Source organism: Patagioenas fasciata, chromosome 3 (genome assembly GCF_037038585.1).
Source record: "Patagioenas fasciata isolate bPatFas1 chromosome 3, bPatFas1.hap1, whole genome shotgun sequence".
Classification (NCBI taxonomy): Eukaryota; Metazoa; Chordata; class Aves; order Columbiformes; family Columbidae; genus Patagioenas; species Patagioenas fasciata.
Genome location: NC_092522.1, coordinates 78,727,059 through 78,748,871, shown reverse-complemented (window position 1 = coordinate 78,748,871; position 21,813 = coordinate 78,727,059). Strand labels below are relative to the sequence as shown.

At 37.1% G+C, this 21,813-nt stretch overlaps 1 protein-coding gene across 1 annotated transcript in view; it reads right to left on the bottom strand.

The window, feature by feature from the left end:
- The window catches only part of SEC63 (SEC63 homolog, protein translocation regulator), a 60,240-nt gene that overhangs the window by 17,026 nt on the left and 21,401 nt on the right, over positions 1-21,813 (bottom strand). Inside the window, exons 4-11 of the mRNA XM_065834594.2 lie at positions 20,727-20,839; positions 18,073-18,134; positions 14,445-14,503; positions 13,669-13,719; positions 10,997-11,105; positions 10,267-10,361; positions 7,442-7,574; positions 5,372-5,464 (exon numbers count right to left, since the gene is read on the bottom strand). Coding sequence (XP_065690666.1) covers positions 5,372-5,464; positions 7,442-7,574; positions 10,267-10,361; positions 10,997-11,105; positions 13,669-13,719; positions 14,445-14,503; positions 18,073-18,134; positions 20,727-20,839 — 715 coding nt within the window. The remainder of the gene's footprint in view (positions 1-5,371; positions 5,465-7,441; positions 7,575-10,266; positions 10,362-10,996; positions 11,106-13,668; positions 13,720-14,444; positions 14,504-18,072; positions 18,135-20,726; positions 20,840-21,813) is intronic.

Sequence of the window (21,813 nt, the reverse complement as noted above, 5' to 3'; positions counted from 1 at the left end):
CCTTTAATGTTTGTAAGTATAAAGAGGTATAAACTCTACACAATTAAAATTATTAAAAGAGAGAAAAAGAAAAACTCTTAACCAGAACAGAGCAAAAGAAAAAAGTCATTTAACACCCTTCATCATGTCTGCAAAGAACTGAAAAAGCAAAGCAGATGGGTTTCCACATACTGCTTTTTAACTCTGTTAGACACTGTCCACTCATAAACAAAACTTCAGAAGGCTGTTTAGAAAACTTATTTCAAAATTCCTCTGAAGCCCAAGCATTGCTGCGGGTCCAGAATCGGCAGCATTCAGGTAGCTGCATATATACTTTACCATAAAACTGAAGAGAATCTAACTTATTTTTCTGGGAGCCAAGAGGAACTTAAGTTACTTAACTCTTTTTCTGAACTCGTACGTGGCATATGAAAGAACTGAAGGCAATTTTAAACATGTATTTCAAAAAAACACCTGCTATTTATGACTCCTACCATTTTATTTAAGAATCAGCATAGGTATTTTCCCTATACTTTAAAATCTTTTCTTAGGAAAACAAACAAACAAAACCAAACTTCAATTACCTTGACTGTTACATGCATATTCTGCATATCAATAGATAAGTAGGAATAGAGGTACCTGTGTGTGCATATACACAAATATACTCATGTACACAAATATGTGCATTTGGTAAGGATGTGTTTGGCTGGTATCAGTATGTTTGGGACACTACAACAGGGCCATAGAGGCACCTTTCCATAGATGGATTAGACGGACTATCAGAAGGAATATGCTCACTCCGGTAGGGGTGTGTGATGGAGCTTATCAACCTGTCGAGGCAATTAGAGATGTGAATAAATGCACGTTCACTTACACCTGGGTGAAAAGGCAGGTGGGCTGTAAACTGCACCTGAACAAAATGGTACCAAAGCAAAAATTGCTGAATGTGTAATTTAAGTGCCAATGGCCATGCATTTTGATAAAAAGTAAGTTTAAGTTAACTTTAAAACATTTTACAGAGGAAGTATGAAAAAGTAAATCTGACCAAAACAAAACAAAAGTGTCTTCAGTATGTTTTCTCCTTCCTTTATACCGCTACCTTTCTGCAAATCTGTAAGTAGCTCCTATGGCACATTAAACGCACTCAAAAGATCACTCAAGTCACCTCTTCTCTACCTGCCCACCTCCACCTTCAAATGGCTTATTTTTTCATTAATCACACCAAGCTATAATCAGCTAACAAATGAAATTACGTAGCAGGATTTTTTTTAACCTACTATACTAATAAACACTGTGAAGACTACATGCAATGTGAAGAGAAAAATAACATGTGAATGGAACGATCTGGCTGGACACACTGGTAAGTAACTTCTACCTTTAAAAAAAAAGTAATGGAAAGACTAATCTCCCAACTAAATAGCACAAAATGTACTTTCCATCTCACCTATCTTCCATGTCCCCTGTGATTTGTTTTGGCTGCTGCTACAGAAAGCCACAGGATGTTTTACATTTAAAAAACCCCCACGCTGCAAACCAAGTTAATAAAAGAATCCTAAATATTCTCTGACAAACTGGGTTTTGCAGGAAATTCAGCCAGAGCTTTGAGACCACCGAGCACTAGTCACAGTAGAAATTCTTCTCTTTCTTAAAGCACTGACTCATCATTCACATGTCAGCAGAAAAATATTTTAACAAAATTGGAGATTATTTTGGTTTCTCAAGAAATAACATAGGACTTGATATTCCCCAAGAATGAATTTGAGGACAGTATAGCTTTTAACACCCAACTGTCCCCGCCACAGAATGAACGCCACTGCTGCACATACTTTGACATCTTCTGCTTGTCAAAGTGCACAAGACCAGATGATCTTTCATCCAAGGTCATAAAGTCATCCAAAATGACATTAAAGTAGTCAATCACAAATTTAAATGCAAATCGTAGTTGCTTGTGAAGGAATGGTATACAGCTGGCTCCAACAACAACTTCTACACGACACTGCAGCTTCCAATCTGAATTAAGAAATGCGCTTAAGACAGCTGAAGTGATGCCTCACCTGTCTGCATACAGTCACTGGAGCACATTCCATGTGCCCTCAGCAGGGCAGCTGTCTACTTATGATACTTAAAGATGATCTCAAAGACTACATCAAAATAATTTAGACCCGCGGATTATCAACTATCAGTTAAGCATCACAAAACAACGGATGCAAGCAAGGGACACTACGGAGCAAAGTGTATTTTCAGGGAACTGTACATAAAAATGAAGTCTCAGAGATCATGCAGAAATCAGGTAAGATGGTACAAGACATTTTATCTAAAGGTAGCCATAAAGGGCTCAGCAGTAACTAAAAGCCAAAACTAAATTACTATCCATTTTATTGTTATGAAAGCAAATTAAAACCATTCCTTGCAAAAACAAATCCAGGTAATAACGAATCAAAACTCATTGGCAAAGAATGACAGCTCTGTTAAAAATTAAGAAGTAACCACGATTAACTCATTTTTATGCCAAACCTACACTCATCATTTCAGGCCAGGTTGTTTCCAGGATACATAAGCAGCCTGACGTACCAGGCGGGATGTTTGTCCCTGCAAAGGGCTTAGACAGCAGAACTTCCTAAATCTCATTCTGTGATGTGCTGTCCTTAGTGTTTCTCACTCTTTCTTTCATCTTCAAGAACAGCTGATACTGGATCAATACCTGAATGCTCTACGGCTTCATCAGGGTACTCTACCTCAAAAGACTTGATTACAAAGCATGCATAAATGGTTACAGATATTCTTAAGTTAATAACAATAATAACGGTAATTCAGGATATTTGAAAGACATAAATGAATGTCATGCAAAGTGAGACTCCTCATCCCACCAGCAATTTAGGTTTCACAAAATAAGATCTGTCCCCAAAATATTTCTTTAGATAATACTAATATATGCCATCACCTCTGTATTTTCACAGATCAGGACTCCTGAACATCTATGGCTAATTATAGCATGTCATAATTTTACGCACCACGTCAAGGCTGATTTAAGCAAAAATTAGAACTAAACCTAAAAACATCTGTAGTTAAGTTTAAAGCAATTTAAAATTACATTAAGATGACAAATACACAAATTTAAACAAAGCAGACTCTCATAAATGTCAATATCTAACTACAATTTAACTCGTATCTTAAAAAAAAAAATCCAGTTGTTTCCAAATGTTAGTCAGTAGGGGGGCAAAATTCCCTCTACATGTATGGTCATCAAGAATAGGGTCAACATTTTAAAATTGCTAAGTGATAAGTAGTAAAATAGTGATTATCCTTTAGATCAAAGACCAAAACTCTTCAAGTCCTCAAATTCATTATTGTTGTTCTGATGGGCAACTGTTTGGTATCACCTTCTATTTAATGATTTGTGCTGAGAGCGCTGGCATGGGAGTGAGAAGAAATGTTTGGTACAAGTTTCTGACTACTGCCATTGTAAAACATCAGAAATAACTTTGAGAAAACCTGCTAAAGAAATAGACAAATTCCCAACTGTACCTGTGATACACTTTTTCCAAATCTATGGAAGGTACCATACATAATGACAGCTAAAAATTTCCACCCACTTTGGCAGACTCATTGATGTTGGAAGGGATCATGGTAACCTCTAGAAATTTAGAAGTTCTTTAGGTTTGTTTTTGTTTTTTAATAATCATCACTTCCATTTCACATGCAAATGGAAACTTAAGTTAACGCTATTGTCTTCCAAAATATTGTTTGATTTTTTTATTTTAATTTAAGCTGAAATCTAAATTTTCTGGAGCTTCAAGGCAGTTTAATAAATACACTGCATCTATAAATAATCATTTTACTGTCAAACTAAAATATCTCCATGGACCTATAGAAGAGGAGAAGAATATAGCTATTTGGAGGTTATTCAAGTTGTAATATCATATACTCTGTTAAGTATCTTATTTCAGCTTTCAAAAGAGGAGCTATAGTGTTCTTTATTTTTCAAAGACTTCTAGTTCTGTTGCATAACAAAAGTTTTCCTGGCTGTATTATTTTGATTGCATTCTGCACAAGAGAAAACAAGTATTTCCTAGTTGACCAATATATGCACAGGTTATCTTAAATCTTTTGGAGGTTTGAAGTATTTTTATTAAGCTATCTCTCTATATATAAAAACCCATTCCACATTTCTAAAACAGCTACTTAGCTTTTAGGAAAAAGTTATTAAACCATTAAACTAACAAAGTTTCACAGCATATCTTTGCAACTTTGTTACAGTGCTAGTCTGGAGAATATTCACAAAAAACATGCATGGTTGAACTCTTAATATGACACTCATTAATAAATGTAATGTTAGGCAAAGATTACTTCTACAACAAGAAATATGGCTACTGATTACTTCCATGTTTCAAGTTTTCTCCCCAGCAGTCTCATAGGCTAGTAAAGATAGGGTTTAAAAGATAATTAGAAATAGATTTAATCAATACTTTTTTCTAAAGTAAGACATGTAAGTCAGCACACAACATCCTTATCTGCTCATGACCCCTCTCTCATACTTCATTTGGTTACAGAACACAATTTCCAGTACCACTTGCAATAGTGATGGGAAAGATCTTGCTCCAAACCATTCTTTTTAGGAGGCTATCAATGCTTGTTAACGGTGTTTTGGTCTAGTAAAGATCAACCAATATGTATTACTTGATAGCAAACAAAATGGTCAACAGTTTGGCATAAAAAAATGCCTTGCTTATGTTTGTTGTAATAAAGCAATAAGATCCAAGTCTTTGGCTTTTTACACTGCAAGCAACTACCTTGAGTGTAATTGCCTTTTTACAGTTAAAATAACAACTTAAATATTCTATTTCAATTAAATTGTAATTTCTATGGCAATTACAGCAAAGCACCTGCCTCTACAAGCTCAGAAAAAAAAAATCCTACACAGCAGGCTAAACAGCATAGGATCCTGAAATAGAGAAATATGAACAACAATCAAAAATGACAGCAAAGAAATGACCCAAAAAAAGAAGTGACACTCAAAACAGGAAAGAACTGTACAAGTGCAAATGAGAAGATGGATGAACAAAAGGTTTAATTTGTATTATACTAAGAGCTTTTCTACTGAAAATGCACCAGATCTGGAAGAACAGGTTTTTAATTGCATGTAAGGATAAGCTTTTAATTACAAAAGTTACAAGCCATACTCTTATACTCAAGATTCCAAAGCAGAGCTTAGCAGAGGCAGCAGCATTTCCATTCCCAAAATAGAGAACTCATTATAGTAAAAAGAGCAAAAGTGCATTTAGGCATTTCTAAATATCACAGGTTAAGTCTTCCAGAAGAACCAAAGACCTCATGAAGTACTGCAATGAAGAATCATATTTACTAGCTTTAATTACACAGTTTCTTTTCTTACCTTCCCGACTTCGAGCCATTATTATGAGTTGGCAGATCACATTAATCATTTCTTGAAGTAGTGCAGGACTCTTTTTCAGGATAAACTGCTGATCTGCAAGAAATAACTGGCTGCAATTATGCTGCACTTCTATTAGGGGAAAAAGGAGACATTTTACAGGAACTGGACATTTAATGGTATGGTCTTCATTTTCATTCATTCTCATATTATTGAAAATACCGCTTCATTTTCATTGGCACATCCACTTGCAAGATCCCCTAACAAAACAGGAAAGAACAAGTGCTGAGAGGGAACACACATTTTGTAAGCCAGACAAGAAGATTCCACACCAAACGACGAAGTACTTATTACATTCATCTAGAAAAGCAACAGTATGGCACAGGGAATTTACCAGTGTTATTAAAACAAGCGTGAATTCTTCAGGTAATCACAGGTTAAAAAAAAAAAAAAAAAAGATTTTTTTTAAGTGAAACACTAGTTTTGGGAAAAACATTTGTAAAGTACTAACTACTCTTCAATATAGATCTGTGAATGTGTAAGTTAAAACTGCAACTAAGAAAAGAAGCAAGGAAGATGAGAGATTTTTAGTGAAGATTTAAAACTGTTTTTTCTTTTAACAGAAACTGGAAAATTTGAACTCTAGCATCTTCACTGGTTTGTTGTTTCTTTCTTCTTTTTTAATTTGCACCAAAATATAGAACAACTCAAGATTGCTGGTCAGCCTAAGAAACCATGAGTTTCATGGTTGAAACTTAAGAAGAACACTTAGAAACATTTCAGTTTGCATATTTACAAGTGAACTGGCCAACTGCGTGGAGTTCAACAAGGGCAAGATCTGGAGTCTGCACCTGGGACACAGCAACCCTGGCTGTACATACAGACTAGGGGATGAGATGCTGGAGAGCAGCTTTGCAGAGAAGGATCTGGGAGTTGTGGTTGACAGCAAGTTGAACATGAGCCAACAGTGTCCACGGCAGCCAAGAGGGTCACCCATGTCCTGGGGTGCATCAAGCACAGCATTGCCAGCTGGGCAAGTGAGGTGATTGTCCTGCTCTGCTCTGCACTGGTGCGGCCTCACCTGGAGCACTGTGTGCAGTTCTGGGCGCCACAGGATAAAAAGGATATAAAGCTACTGGACAGTATCCAGAAGAGGGCTACAAAGTTGGTGAAGGGTTTGGAGAAGAAGCCATATGAGGAGCAGCTAAAGTCACTTGGTGTGTTCAGCCTGGAGAAGAGGAGACTGAGGGGAGACCTCACGGCAGCTACAGCTTCCTCACAAGAGGAGGAGGAAGGGCAGGTACTGATCTCTTCTCTTTAGTGACCAATGACAGAACCTGTGGGAATGGCAGGAAGATGTGCCAGGGGAGGTTTAGGTTGGCCATTAGGAAAAGGTTCTTCACCCAGAGGGTGCTGGAGCACTGGAACAGGCTCCCCAGGAAGGTGTCACAGCCCCAAGCCTGACGATGTTCAAGAAGAGACTGGACAACACCCTTAGACACATGGTGTGAACTGTGGGGTTGTCATATGCAGGGATACAAGTTGGACTCATTGATCCTTGTGTGTCCCTTCCAACTCGGGACATTCTATGATTCTAAGTATGAATTAACTGCAAAACAAAACCTGAAGCTCATATGTAACTGCTATTTAAAGTTCTAATCTTATAATCTTTGCTTCACACAGCAAGCAAAAAAACTCCAAAAATAACCATGCATGGAAATGCTATATAGAGCGATATTATGCTAATATTGGATTTCTTGACTCTGAAAAGCAAATCTACTTCAAATGTTTAAATTTTTATTCTATTACAGAGAGAAAAAAATTATCAAAGTCATATTTGCAGCCAAAAAACATTAAAAAGTAGGACATCAGTATTACAGGGCTGCCAAGAGAATGAGTAAGTGCTAAGTAAATGTTTTAAAAAGTCACTGAAGTTGAAAAACTAAGTACCCTACACAGAGGTTACTGAACAGAGAACCATACAACTCTGTAATGGACAAGAATTACAAGTACTGTAGCATGCAATGTGTTGTTCTGTTTCCAACAATATTCGATTAGAGGAGAAGCCATTACCTTCTTCAAGGACCTCAGGAACTTTCATCCTGGCAAGATGAGTCAATAGCAGAACTCTGGCTTTCAGGCTGTAAGGGCAGGTAAGCGGAGGCTCATTCTTCTTTAAATTTATGCCACCAATTTCTCTGATGAGCTAAAATAAAGTAGTTAAACACAAATAGCTAGTTTGGTGGTAAAGAGAAAAACACAGGAGGAGAACAGTTTACAAAGAAAGACATTGAATTCACAAAAGCAAGCCTTTGAGTAACTTTTCCCTGAAAAGTTCTGTAGAGATGAACATTAGCCATTTTTACCCAGATCACAGCTTCAAAAAGTAAAAAAAGTCTTTAAATGCCTTGTTTCAATGTGGGAGTGGGGATGAAGTTAAGACTTGCATACAAGAAACTTGCCTGGAATAGCAATGAGTAAATTTGTATTGATAGATACAGGGTTTTTAAATTCAATTTTATTGCCAAGGTTTTCAAAGGTATTTATATTAAACTCAATATACATCAGCAGCATCATCACCTTGAGACCTTTTACCCATCTAAGACCCAGCCACCTGCCTCAGAAATAGTCACAGTTACCACAAGAAGAGGTGTTTTAAGTCTGAACTGCCTGGTAGGCTGTAGATGAAGTATTTTAACTTCTACATAAACAATAACTTGAAAAAAAATCATGGTTTTCTTTATTCAGGATGATCTCTCCTGATCCTGACTAGTCCAAGACGCACAGCTCAAACAGTTCTCTCTCATCTGAATTTGTTGAAGACTCTGGAGGGAGAAGCTGCAACGCTGAGGAACAGAAGCTCATGCTTTATAAGAACCCACACATGACCCTGAAGCTTCACTTTTTAAACCAACAAGCCACCTGAGGAGACACTGAGGTTCCAAAATATCCAGCCACAAAGCAAAGCTAGGATAACAGCAGTCAGGCAATGCTGACCTTTGACAAGTCTTTCCCTACACGTGAAAAAAAAATCTTTTAACAAGAAGTTGCTTGTAAGCACATCCTCATATAACACCAGACCAAAAAGAGTAAAACTTCGGTAAGAAAACTTTTTATAAAGTATTGGTTTATGACAAAACAGTTAAATATAAACGGGAACGATGATCATGGCCACCAAAAGCAGGATACACCAATAAAAATGATTAGCAATACCCTTCTGTACAGATGCTTCAGAGACTTGTACTGCTGAAAAAAAAGAACACAGATGACACTGATTACTGGACCTTTAGAAACAGACCTAAATCCAGTTTTTCAAAATGCATGGTCATGCACTTGCATACTAACAAGAACTACAGGTCGAAGATTTCCAGTTTATTAGCTGGAAGACAGAGGTATGTAAGACAAGAAAAATTCACAAAATGCAGTGATCCCACACAGGTTGTATTAAACCACCATAGGAAACAGTTGTGAAGAACAGCATGCTGGAAGTTATTCCCTGCAGATATACAGGAATAATAGCAGTGCATTCATTGGTGGCACCAAGACAACACGGAATGCTGTGGACAATTCCAAGCAGATAAAGCTAAAAAAATAATGTAAAATTTAGAAATACGTCAACTGGGAACTATATCCCATTCAGCACATAGCAGGATGAGGGAAATTAAGAGCCTTTTGGGAAAGAGGGAATTAAAAGACAGCAGCTTTTCTAGTTTACCTAAATAAAGATAAAAAGAGAACAAATGGGGCTGTTTTTCTGCCTATAAATGCATTAATGACATGTGTATCATCAAGAATCATTTAGACTCAAGAATAATGATGACAAAAACCACGGCTATAAATCGGTCACAAACAAGACTTCCTAACCACTAGAAAAGCAAGTTCTGGAACAGCTTCTCAGTAGGACATGGTTACAGGAGGCTTGACTGCCTTTCAAATAAAGAACAATTAAATGCAAAAGGACTTGCACAATACCAATGCTTACAACAGCACAGGAGAAGAAGTGATGACCAAGGTGATCTTTTCCAGTCCTGTGCTCCCACTGCTGAAAAACTTCACCTAACGACAATTCCAACTCCCTCTCTTCAAGTACACAAGATGATAAAGAATTCATAAAAGAGACAGACAATTCAGTAGAGAGGTATCTCAGTCTATTTTCTTTATGTTCAGGACATCAAAGTATGTTTATGACTTGAAAATTCAATTGTGTGCATTCAAAGGTTAAATCTGTGAGACCACCATCCCCCCATTTTGCCAACTTGAAACACTTCCATTGAAGCATTTTTATACTGCACTTTAAGCTTCTTAAAACCAAACTGCTTCTGATAAGTAAGGCTTCCTAAAATTCTGCTAGTAATAATTATTTGCCACAGTATGCATTATATCATCTCTGCTGGGAAGACTGAATAGAAATGAAAATAAAAGGCAACCAGAGGGGAACACACATTCATTGAGGAATCTTTATAATATCTAAAGACATTATTAATTCAGACATCACATAATTTTATTTCAGTATTAACATATTTAACCAGATCTGTGTTAGTGATTCTAAAGCACTTCATCAAATGATGATCATCTCTTTATATCAATACTCAAAATTTATAAGGACTGACACCAATTCCCTATGTAGTTTACTCCTCCCCAAAAACCCTACCCAGTAGTCTATATACTAAACTGATTCCATTTAAGCATTATCACCAATTAATGTTATATTTTCTGTAAAAAAATGAAAATAAATCAAGTCTAGCTTCTAATTCCTAATTCTGAAGGGATACAGTGACATCTCAACAAAATTAGTGCCTTGAGAAATCGAATTCTGTCAGCTGTTCACCTAGAAGCACCATATCCCTCTTCCTTCGAATGGGTTGATTATTTATAAAACATCTCTTGATACAACTAACCTGTGGTATCTGAATGTTGTCTGCTGGTCTGCTCGTAGCATCTTTATTGTACTGAGGATCAAATTCGGATGCCCCTGTTAAAACCATGATAAGCCCTGCAAAGATAATTAGAGGCAGGCAGAGAAAATGTCAGCAACATCCTTATGCCACTGAGCTCTTCAGAACCATCAGCCATAAAACGTACTCCCACTCTTCCCCCAACAACCATAAATATCCTCGTTCTCTATTCAGTGGGTCAGTTGCTGCTGCCACAGGGCAAAGGAGGCAAGAACCAATGCCTGGCACAAGACAAGAGAGCTCACTCAAGGCTCCATTTTGCACGGCACCAAGTCCAGCATATGACTTTGTCTTCACAAAAGCAGCTTTTTCAGCAACGGTTACTCAAGCTTCTTTCCTAATTTTTGAGGAAGTTCTCTTCAGAACAAATCAAAGCTATTTTTGGCTGCTTGCAAAAATAGGACCACAGGCAGATCAGCATGTTTTTCCCAACATGAAATATCTTTTTTTTTTTAAACAGACATATAGATCTATATAACTCCCTCTCCCAAATACTCAAGTCTTCTTACAGAGTATTTTTCACTTAAAACTAAATGAAGTTATTAAAAACACTCTAAAGACTAAGAAACATTATTTTAACCTAACAAAGGCTTATAAAGCAAAAGCATTTTAACATCAGCAGATTGATATTTCCAGATGGACATAGCAACATTTCAAAGTGCCTTTTACTTACGTTTCATGTCCATGTTCCGTGTTTTATAGACAAAATATGTATATATTTGAGTTGTCCGAATGAGAATCTGATCTCCACTATATCGTATTGATCGGTACCACCAGGAACCCTGCGACATTTAAAAACAAACTGATGTCAGCTACAATGCACCATCAAAACAGCTGTGCTGGATCATCTCAAATCTGTTTACAACCAGCGAACTCAGCCCAACTGATTTTACCTATGTTAAAGTCAACTGAATTTCAGAAAGGAGAAGGCAACAAAAAATTATTTGCTGACACAAATTTTAAAAGCACACCAATATATTCATCTGAGAGAATCTGATGCTAAAAGCTTTTAGATGATCTCTAGCCTCAAGAATTCCCCCACAACATAGGCACACATGCACATATACACTGCTTTAGTTTTGGTGTTATTTTAGTGAATCCACTAAACAGTAAATTCACTGGATTTACCACTTTCTCCTTACCAGGCAACACAGCATTCAAATCACATTCAGTTTAGGCAGACCAAGGCGCCAAGCCAATAACAACATAAGAGATTTCGTTCATCAGATTAAAAAAAAATATATACATATTTAAATCACCAAAGGAGAAAACTCTTTTCAGAAAGGGAATCTGGAGGTAGCTCAGTGCTCCTGCTGCAGATTTTCAGAATTAAGCCATACGCCTTCAGGCTGACAGAAAAGGTTTTCTAAACCTTCAGAAGCACTCCACTAATTCGCTCATTAGCATTACACCACTGACTTCAAATTATGGAACTCACTGTACAGTGAGTGTTCTCCATAATATATTTTAAGAAAAATGATGTGCTGGGTTATAAACTGCAGTCTGCTCATGTCCTTGTAAGCAAAGCTCACCAGTATCAGAAAAAAACATCCAAGATCCATCTCAATCTATTGTGAAGTTTCTCACAAGTGAAAAGTAACAGGATGCAAAGTAGTAAGTGATGCTTACTACTGCTAATTTAATAGGCAACAGTGTAAATTCCCCTATTACAGAAAGAGCTCTACAATTCACTTAATTATTTGGGAAATGCTCTAGGATTGGCTTCCCACAAACTTTTTTTTTTAAATAACTTAGGTTCGATTATTCCACAAATAGATGAACCCTGACAGAAAACAGTATACAACTTTTTTGAAGCTTTTTCTGCAGAAAAATTTGGATTATAATCCCATAGCTACCAAATTTTTGGCTAAGTATAGGTACTGAAAGAAAAATATAACTATAACCAGTCCAAACCTACATGAAAGAGGCTGCCCTAACCGCTTTTGCGGATACAGCTTGTCTCAGGTCATGCACAGAATATTATTTAGGTCAGTGGAGGTCTACGAAGAACTACGTAACAGTATTTTCCTTTTTTGTTGATCTGGATTCAAACGGTGGAACTACCCTTACTTTATTTTAGATGCCTATCTCAGATATAGGATGACCACAGTGTAGTTAACTTCGGCTTCTTTATTGATTCACAAACTAGAAACAGACCCATTAAAGGCATGAATCATCTTGTATGTCTACTTTAGAATGAAATTATAAAATAACTTGCTCCATAAAAATGTCCATTCCTCTTCACTGACTATAAAAGAAATTTACAGTGACAAGTCTGAATGAAGTAGTCTACATCTGGTATAGGGGCAAGAGGCAGATTTCTCCTTCCTCTGCTCAGAACATTGTTTTGTAACACCAGAAAGGATGTTTACTGTCACTTGAGCTACGATAAACCTGGTATAAATTGCTAAAAGCACACGTATACAAAAAAGCATCAACAGACATCAACTGAAACCTAAAACAAAAGACAGCAAAATTACATAGACATTGTACCCTGGATTTTAGACTTCTTATTCAACAAGTTGTTGAAACTGACACATCTAATTTTCTACACTAAATCTTCAATTATGGAGCAAGACTCTCAAGGAGAAGGGATAATACCTGCCTGAGCCTCTGCACAAAGAGATACAAGCAGCTGCCAAGACCCCAGGACACTTTCTCAAATGAAAATCATCTTCCCAGAGCATGATTATTTCTGGGTGCCAATTTTCTGAGTCTTTATGCCATACTCCAAATGCACCATCACTGGATAAGGTACTTTGTTCAAAACCGATACTGTAGGGCAAACCCGAGCCCTGAAATACCACTCACCCAGCAACAGATCCCTCACACAAAGAAAACTCAAGGGCAGATATCTCATGGCATGCTAAAGATCAATAAAAACTGAGGAAAAAAAAAGGCTGCCAGGAGAAAACAAATCAACAGCCTGTTCCACATGCACTAATCATTCTAGTACCATCAGCTACAGACATGTCAGTCTTGGCTCTACACTAACACCACTGAACATACTCTTGAGTTCATCACATTGTATTAATTTTCATGTGATGAATGACAGAAGGTACAAGACAAATTACATAATTCAGCCTAACTCTTGTGATATCTAAATATTTTCCCTATAGTCTTTTCTCTATCATGACACTGCATTTTTCTGGATACTCTAGAGCAGCTACATTTTTTCCATAATAAAACACCCATATTAAAAAAAAAAAAAAAAAGGAAAAGCTTAAAAGCTTGTTTGCTCACTGTCTCCACAAAAGGCGAGAACAAACAACTCTACTTATGTCCAAAACAGCTTTGCTTACAGCTTGGTTACAGAGGGTAGAAAATTAATTAGGTAATACTCACCACAACAACTGGAAGAATAACCATAAATGCTAATCCATATACAAGCAAAACCTAGAGAAAGATTATGAAAGATACTGCATTAGATACTTCAGCTACTTAATTCCACTCTTGCTTAATCTTTATTCTAAAATATAGCCAAGTACTATTACAACAAACCTGCAATAATTAAAGTAAGCTTATTGCATAATGCCTGTCACTATTTCTGAAGAACAGCTTACAAGTAATATAATCAGCTGGGTAGGGTTTAAATAAGGAGCATCAGTTCAGTGTAAGTAATCTTTTCAATGATCCACGCATTGTCTCAGGTGGATTTCTTTAATAATGAAAGAGTTGGCAGCTGAACTGTGATGCAGTGGACAGAGATGACTACTGCTTTAAGGGAAATCAAGCGGGTAAGCCAAATACTTTGCAGCAACAAATGCAACAGGAAGAGCATTTAGACACTGTCTGATTACAGCATTGCTAGCAAACTAGATAGAACTACAGAAGTCCAGCATATAACAGTTCTATGTGGTGTCTCCTTGCAACAGCAAACACACATTTTGTAGCAGGGGCAACCACAGTACAACTTCATTATTATTGCAATGAGATCTTTCCAAGGATGTTACTACTTTACTTTCAAAGGTTAGATTTAAGCTATTTTATCACTTCTGACTCCTGAAATTTGCTTCAAAGATGCGCATTTGCACCGAAGTTTTATTAACTAGATGTTTTTGACTAAAATGCACAGTATTAAGAAAAGACATTTTAAGGTGAACACTTGAAAGTTGACCCACCAAAATGGAATTTTTCTGATCCACAATCCAAGCTGGCAAAGCTATACCGAAGCTTGTAGCTGCAGGATGAAAGAAAATGAATTCACTATGAAATATTAAGGAATTGTTTTAAAGTCACATTAAGTCTAACAAACAAAAAAACCCAAAACCACCAACCCACTAAAAAATCCTCATGTTTATCACTCTTGATAAGCAAAATCCTAACAAACTTAGCAAAGTCAAAAAACAAATTAGAAATACACTCAAGTAAGCAGTAAGACAAATGCAACATCTGAAATACCAAAGACCTTAGTTTAACATATTGCAGTGAAAGACGTGCAAGCTTTATTAATATATATTAAAAAAAAAGAAGAAAGATTTCACAGATGGAAATATTTATGAGCTTTGCCTTGCAGAGTTTTCAGCAGTCTAAACACATATAGTTCCGTAAACACATGAACTGCAAGGAAACTGTTTGAGCAAATGAATTATACGAAAAAAGTTTTATTACTTATAACTTTGCAGAAGTGTTCCAAGCTGTAAATTGTAAAAAACAAAACCCTCTGCCAGCTCAAATTTTTGTGTGATTAGTAAGCAAGGGAAAGGAATACCTTTCAATTAGAAAGGATTTAGTTTGCAGAAGACATGACTCTGTAACAGTAACATTGTACAATACACAGATCTGAATACAGAATAGCATAAAATAGCCTGACACTGTGGTGGTAATAAATTGAACTTTGAAAACGCTAATTATCCCAACACTAAAGTAAAAAAAGAAACTACAAACTTCTAGGATCTGCTTAATAAAAAAACAAAACCAGAAAACACACTTTCCTCAGAACTAGCAGGTATCAATTAGGAGTATTAACTTCAATAAGGACAGGCTAGTATCCTCTATGTACTTGGAGACAGTGTCAGAATTATATCTAACAGACTGTGACAGCCATCAATTCAGACATCCAGTTGTTACACATGAGCCTAACATGACTTCTGTGTAAGTAAGGTGGAAACAACTATTTGTTGAGACTCACACATCTGACCAACCTGACCACACCTCAAGCTTAGGAGGTCAACAGAATAACAGTCAGTGAACTTACCACATCAAGTTATGGGAAATGCCCTCCTCTGGAGAAGAGTCCAGAGACACTTCCCTATCTGTTAATGGTTACGAATTTTTAGAAGAATCTACTAAAAATATCTGTCTTTTACTGGTGGTAGCAATTTCAGTTTCCCACAGTATTTCTGACCTTTAGGACAGTAGCTTCAAACTGTTCCAGAAACAAAAGTAGTTCAGAACAAAGCTCGCTCTTTCTCTCCTGGTCTGCGAGTCTCCTTGCCCCCATCCATGCTCGCTGAGCTGAAGCACTAGCAAATACCAAGGGGAAAGATTCTACTAAAACTGCCTTACATTATCAAAACCATATCTTTTTGCTTTCCAGGTCCCCTCACCTGCTTTTAAACACTCTTCAAATGATTCTGCACATTTAGTATTTCACTTTTAGCAAACGAGCAGGTCATGCCAAAGACAAGAAACTCTTGCCTGCTTCTAACCTTCATGCTGCTTTGGTTAGACAGAGAGGAATACTCCTTGCTGGTCCTTTGTGCTAGGCACAGAGGGTGGGATGTACCTCATCTAACTTGATTAGACATGTCTAACACCAGATATGCTACATCTCATCCCAGAATACACCTCTAGAAGAGACTGTCTCCATTTTTGACCACACAGAACTAAAAAACTAGAGTGCATATCTTCAATACAGATTTTTTTTTTTTTTTTTTTTACACTACACTATGCTCTTCACACCTCAATGTGGAGCAAGGTTACAGAGCAGATGATGGGAGAAAGAAAATTTTAGGCTTCCTCCCACCCTTCAAATGAAGCAACGATGAGAGACCTAGAAGCAAGTCAGAGAACTTCAACTCCACCATAATCTGAATCAGAGTTTCAGAAGAGCAGGAGGTTTCACACTCACAATACAAACTGCTGCCCTACCAAGGAATCATTTCACTTTGCCCTTTGGGAAGCCAGAGTCCCTAAAGTTTGTGAAAGCAATCTCTGAGACAATCAGACAAGGGTCTTCATGCCTTTAAAACCTCAGCTTTTGGGCAAGCTTTCTTTTGAAGTCACAGACTCAGGTCCATTCAAGGACACTGACATGCTGCCTAACTTGAAATCCTGTGACTTGGCAACACAAAGTTTGTAGTTCTGGGTGCAAAGAACAGTTCAGCATCAAGAAAGGTCCTAGGAAAACTATCTGTGCATGTACCAGGCTAAAATTTACAGTGTCATGTTGCTGATGTTGTGACAGCACTTCTGAAGCAAGATCTTGTTTGTATTTTTCAGCAAGAGGGACGCAGTCCTCCTACTTGCCTGGCTAGGAAACCAAGAGAAGCTAGGACTGAAAGAAATATGCTATGCTATAAAGCAGTGGTTAAAGAAAGAGAACCACCACCTTACTCCATAAGAAATGCCTTCGTCACACTACAATTTAGTTGGCAGAGTTGGGTTTTTTTTGCTGTTTTTGTTTAGAGAGGAGAGGGAAGATAATTTCTTTGAAACACTGGATTAGGGGCACTTTTTTTCCCCCCATTAAAAATTAATTTCCCATGTTGGCTTGATATCATTCAGAAGAAGAATTTCCAGCACAGATTTCCCTCATGCCATCCTGTAACTTCACAATTCAGTTACAAATTCCATTTACTGCTTCCAAGCCAGTCTTGACTCATCCCATGTTGATATGCAGTAGAACTTAGTCCTGCAAAGTGCAGGGCATCAACAAGCAGTTATCTATGGAGACCTGTCCTAACAGATGGCATGTTTCCTTTTTGCTTGCAATAAGCACAGCTAAATATACAATATTCTTCCTCACAACTAGCCCACTTAAACAACAGTCACAAAAATGTTTTGCAAGTGACTCATGCAACTGCAAACAAGAGATGGGTGGAAAAAATCTCTGAACTTTCAGTCTTAAGTTGTTTTAGTTTCAATTGTTTACTGTAAAACATCAATACACAACCATCAGGATAATTCCCACATAGCTACCTGCCCAGGAACAATCTGCCAGCATAGGGACAACCACCAGGACTTCTTCAAGATGAAGATGGCATAGAGCTACACTCACACAGTACTGCTTCCAGCAAATTGAAGGGAGATTTGTATACAGTATTTATTTAAACGTATACATATTCTCACATACATCCCTTTGAAATGTGTTTATTGCATTATGGCTAGTTGTTAATTTTTCAACATACATTTACAGTATCTGATTTTAAATACCAAGAAAGATTTAAAATCGGGAAGTTCCTGCTTGGAAATATTCTGTTTTTAACCTATACCTCCCTCAATATTGGCCATTCTCTCCGGATACTGACTGAAGCTGTCTAATTAGAAAAATACCCTTTATTTTTTTCCCCCAAAATAGGAAGTTTGAGAAATGAGAACGCAAACTCTTTCCTGCCTTTCCCTCCTACCACCACCCCAGAGTCAGTTTTACAAGGAGGGAATTGATCAGATGCATTCCTTCTAATCGTAGGAAAAATATATTCTATATATACATATATATTATTATCTGAGTGCTTCTCAAATGATCGGGTATTACAGAGCTCAATACACAGAAATTACAGGACTTCTGTCATTCGCAGTTGTTACCTTGCGGTCCATCTGGATTACCAAATTCTTCCCAATTTTTTCGTGATTCTTCATCAGTTAAGCTAGATTCAAGACAAGATATTGAGTTAATACATAAGTAGATTAATTTCTCTAAATCATTAACATAGAGAAAAACTATAATGTGATATTTATACTATCCTTCAGAGATGGTTTATAACAAACTCAACAGCTTCTGCTATTTCTTGTATGAAACAATGCTGTTGTATTCCTTCATGACACACAGGCAAACTCTTTTAGCACTCTGACAGCAAAAGAAATCAGACGCAGAAGGTGCACCCTCATACTGCAGACTGACAAATCACATCTCCCTTTCACAAGACTGACTGCACGCTCAAGGAGCACTTTCCAATGCCAGGTTACAGTAGAGCAAATTTTGAAAGACAAAGGCTGAAAACATCATCTTTTTTTGGAAAAAAAAAGTGAACATGCAGGATGAGTTCATACAGCAGAAGTTGTCCATATAAGCTTTTGTTCTCTTATTCTACATTTTTAGCCTTTGACAGTATGTGTTTGGTGGTTGTTTTTTCCTGGAACTCCCTAGTTTCATATCTAAGAAGAGAGAAATAAATGAAGACACCACATCCTAAATCTTAAAGTTTCTATGCTTGTCCTGTAGTGACAGTTTCTTGGCAATACTACACCACCTCTAACAGAATCCCTGCTACTACAGGAGAAGGATACCGCTTTAGGAAACAGAACATCACACATTCACTATAAGGAAGACTTTGTCTCACAGAAGGAACCCAGTGAGTCAGACATCTCCTGATCATCTCCAAGTCTCACAGCCATTAACAAGCAGACTCACTGAATGGGTCGCTTTCACATTCTTTCAAGACTGCATGGCTAAGGAACTTGACTGTCATTTACTTCAGGATGTGCCTCTGCCACAGCCCTTGCACTTAGTGTTTGAACTACCAAACTGTATTACCAAGTATTGAGTGCTAGTTTGCTAGGCTGCAAGAGCTCAGAAAGCAGTAACAGAATATCCTCTTCAAGAGACTTTCAATAGTGATGCAGATGTGTGCAAGCAGAAAGGACAACTTCAAAATTGCACAAGTGAGGGTGGTGTTGGTTCTGCTTCACGCCTCACCTCAAACAGGACTCTCAGGTCAGTAAAGTCAACCACATAGACAACTGACTTAAAAGCAGAGATCACCAGCTTGCTGCGTTCTCAGATGATGTGACTGATCCAATAACCCTCTACAATGGAAGAAGGTTTGGAGGAGAATGGCAAGGGTGATGTTCCATGACACTCAGACTGACCACAGTGATGCACCACAGCTGTTGCAAAGCAGCTGACTCTATCACAACACCAAGGGGACCAGAGGGTGGCCTTTGTTTTAGATAAACACCTACCAACAGCTGAATGGATCAATCAATAGTATAAATGTTTCTCCTCGAGTGTATTAAAACAGTATGAATGTCTCTCAAGTTTGCCAGACTAGCATGAGTGAAGTGCATAACTGGCTCAGTCCAACACTGAGTATAAAAACTAGACAACTAGTGTATGACTTTTGAAGAGAACAACAGGTTCAAGCTGGCTTCAACCCACATACACCTTCCTGGTGTCTGGGGATGCCCAGCATCATCACAGTAACTGTGTTAGAGATCCCGGCAACAGGGATAACACTGGTATTGTGATTGAGCCATGTAGTGCAACTGCTGTATTTTGCTAAATCTAACTTACAAAATATACTAAAACCACAAAACAAATGTATCACTCCACAAAATCAGAAATCCCATGTAACATCAACTATCATCAGATAGGCAAATTTGATATCAAACATTACACACTCCACATGTGGAATATCTAAGCAAACCTGGTCAGAGAGTATTTGACTCTGACAGCTAACTGTTTAAAGCAGAAAATATAAAACTGCATTAACATTCCACATATGAACAGCACTACAAAACCCAAACCCACATCTTGAATATCGAAAAACTCAATAAAAAGGGATTTCCTTTATACAGATTTGTAATATTACACATAATCTCTCAGACCAAAAAAAGAAAAAAGCTATAATCAGAGGTAAGGCCAAAAAATACTCTAGAGGAAAATGGGATTCAAGGATTCAGCTTTTAAGAACTACGCTGATAATATGAAGCAGTCACAGAGTTAAAAATCAGGACCACAAGGCAAGTGTAAATTAAAAGGGATGTGGGAGAGCTGACAGAAAACCAAGTCAGAACCAGAATGAAACATTTCTATCCTAGACAGGAACAGAGTTGAAATACTGTCTCCTACTCTTCAGCTTTATAATCAGAAAAATAAACAGTGTATTTATTCTTTAAGTAACATTTCAGAATTGCTGCAACAGGGTTGGTTGGTTAAAATCCACATCACCCGTTTTGTTCTTTGTCACCTTTAAGATTTAATATGTATCACACTGGAAACACTCTTCCTAGATGACATGGAAGTTTCATACAAAGACCTAACACCTTGAAGTATTCTGACAGCTGCTAAACAATTAAGTTATCCTTCCCAACTTGCACAAAGCAAGTATGAGCTGAACAAAGACATGTTTTGACTTTCATTACCTATCCAAACAGATTTTTCCTGGTTGCTACTACCTTAAAGGTTTCCCTCCTCACAGTATTAAGTTCCCATTTTTGTAGGCAAAAAATAAACTTACGCTGCATAGGCCTTGGCAATCCTCATGAACATAACTTCATCTCCTCCTTTATCGGGATGGTATTTTAGTGATAGTGCACGGTACTGCTTCTTAATCTCTGATATACTTGCTCCCTTAAAAAGGAAAGTTTTGAGTTATTAATAAATATCTTAAATCAAATCCATTCTCCTACATATTCTAAAGTACATTGTGCAATATTTCTCTAAACCATTAAATGAACTAAAGAATTATGTTCTAATCATGACACTACATATGTATTTCATGGAAACATGACTATTTTTCTAAAAAAAAAATTTTAAAATCATTATATTTTTAAATCAAGTTAGAGGTTACAGTCTGAAAAAAAGACTTTCAGATGACTGGGTACTTTTTTTTTTCTGGATTGCCTTGTTCAACCATCCATAGAAAAAAAAAAAGGGCCTTTTTATCTGTTTGACATATCTTATGTTTTCATAAATATTCACATGAATACAAGGAATTCTCACTTGCAGTATTCTTCTATTTAAGCAGAGCTCATAGATCTCGTACGATGGTTCACTTGCAGCTTGTAAGCAGAAATAAATCTGTCAGTCACCAGGAACAGTGGATTGCCCTGCTGCCTGAGAATATTTTTTACTAGAATCATCCTACCTATAAATTATTTCAAACTTCTTGAACAAAGGGAACATACGACCTATAACTACGAAAGAGATCAATTTTTATTCTACTACAGTAGATTGTCAAATGCCCCCAACACAACCCCCTATTCATTAACTTTCAGGTTTATAGCAAGCACAGATGAAGTTTTTCTAGTAAGCTACCTGCTGAGTTTCACAAAACCATTACCAAAGACTTCTTAACATTTTGTGGTAGAGAGGTCCAGCATGTTGACCTTAAGTGAATAATTAACACACAAGAAGTTATTTAAAAATAATGGTACTGTTTCAAAAAAATCAAACCAAAAATTAAGCTGCCCTGTGGCTTCATTTGCTGTTACATTCTCTCTCTTTATACAATGTGTCTATCATTTTCCAACACTATTTTTCAACAGTATGCCTATCACATTTAATGCACAGGATTCATTTACTCCATAATAAAATTGATTTCA